Raw genomic sequence first — 1,000 nt, forward strand, 5'->3', positions numbered from 1 at the left:
CTGGAAAGTAACTTGCCACTCATTGTCTTGTAGGTTCCCACAGCTCCTATGGAATGGCAATGTTCTGCGAACCCTCCTAGACATTCTGCAGGTCCTGGGTTACTCTCTACAGCTAGACCCTAATGATGCTAACCCAACTATTCCTATTCCTGATACACCTTTTAGCATCACGCTTATGGATACTCTTGAGTATAGGGAGGTAAGGCACTATTTTCAAGAGTAATGGGTATATCTCTTTATTATTCAGATACAATGTTTTGAAAAATCTATTGATTTTTGGGTATCCATGAGTTCTGAATCCATGTTTTCAATATGTGTTTTGTAATTGGAATGTCTGTTTGTACTAAACATCATTTTTATATATTATCTTTGAAAAGGCAAACTATAGGATACTACACAGTTAACTGATTTTTCCATTTAACCGTTCAGAGAACTGTGAGCGATTTTGCAGCACGTTGCCAAGGTATCCTACAAGAGGCAATGAAATGGGCTCCAGAGGCAACTCGCTCCCACCTGCAGAATTACCAGACACACATTGACCAGTCCAATCTAACATCGCACTCTGGCTTGGCCCTTGCTACTCAGTCAGTCATGCAGTATGCGGGTCTTGGGACTCCTACACACATAAGCCATGTAAGCTTTTGAGGTTTTACAGCATCAGATGGTTTTCTTAGTGAAGGGTTGTGTGTTCACTGCATTCCTTAAGCTGATCCTGATGCACTCTTTTAAAGCTGATTCTGATGCAACCTTTATAGCTGATCCTGATTCTTAATGAAAGAACCCTAACAGAATTTATTGATATTGTTGTTGATCAGGCTCATTGCTGTGATTGTTTGTATATTGAGGATCAACTTGTTTTAATAAATAGAACAGAAAGTGCTAACTTTGTCTCTCTAATGAAGGGTAATATTCTTTTATATGATTAATATTGTTAAATACTTCATAAAAAGTAGATAGATAGGCAGATGAAGAAGAGAAGAGGGGAAGTAGCCAGGCTTGA

The 1,000-nt window shown here is 38.7% G+C and overlaps 1 protein-coding gene across 3 annotated transcripts in view; it reads left to right on the forward strand.

Moving 5' to 3' along the window:
- LOC119592241 (phosphatidylinositol 4-kinase alpha-like) overlaps positions 1 to 1,000 on the forward strand; it is a gene marked incomplete at its 3' end in the record, with an annotated part of 26,480 nt that overhangs the window by 17,658 nt on the left and 7,822 nt on the right. For all 3 annotated transcript variants that reach the window (XM_037941074.1, XM_037941076.1, XM_037941075.1), the window contains 2 exon segments: positions 34 to 199; positions 430 to 633. In XM_037941074.1, the coding sequence (XP_037797002.1) occupies positions 34 to 199; positions 430 to 633 (370 nt within the window).

This window comes from Penaeus monodon, chromosome 29, assembly GCF_015228065.2.
Source record: "Penaeus monodon isolate SGIC_2016 chromosome 29, NSTDA_Pmon_1, whole genome shotgun sequence".
Lineage (NCBI taxonomy): Eukaryota > Metazoa > Arthropoda > Malacostraca > Decapoda > Penaeidae > Penaeus > Penaeus monodon.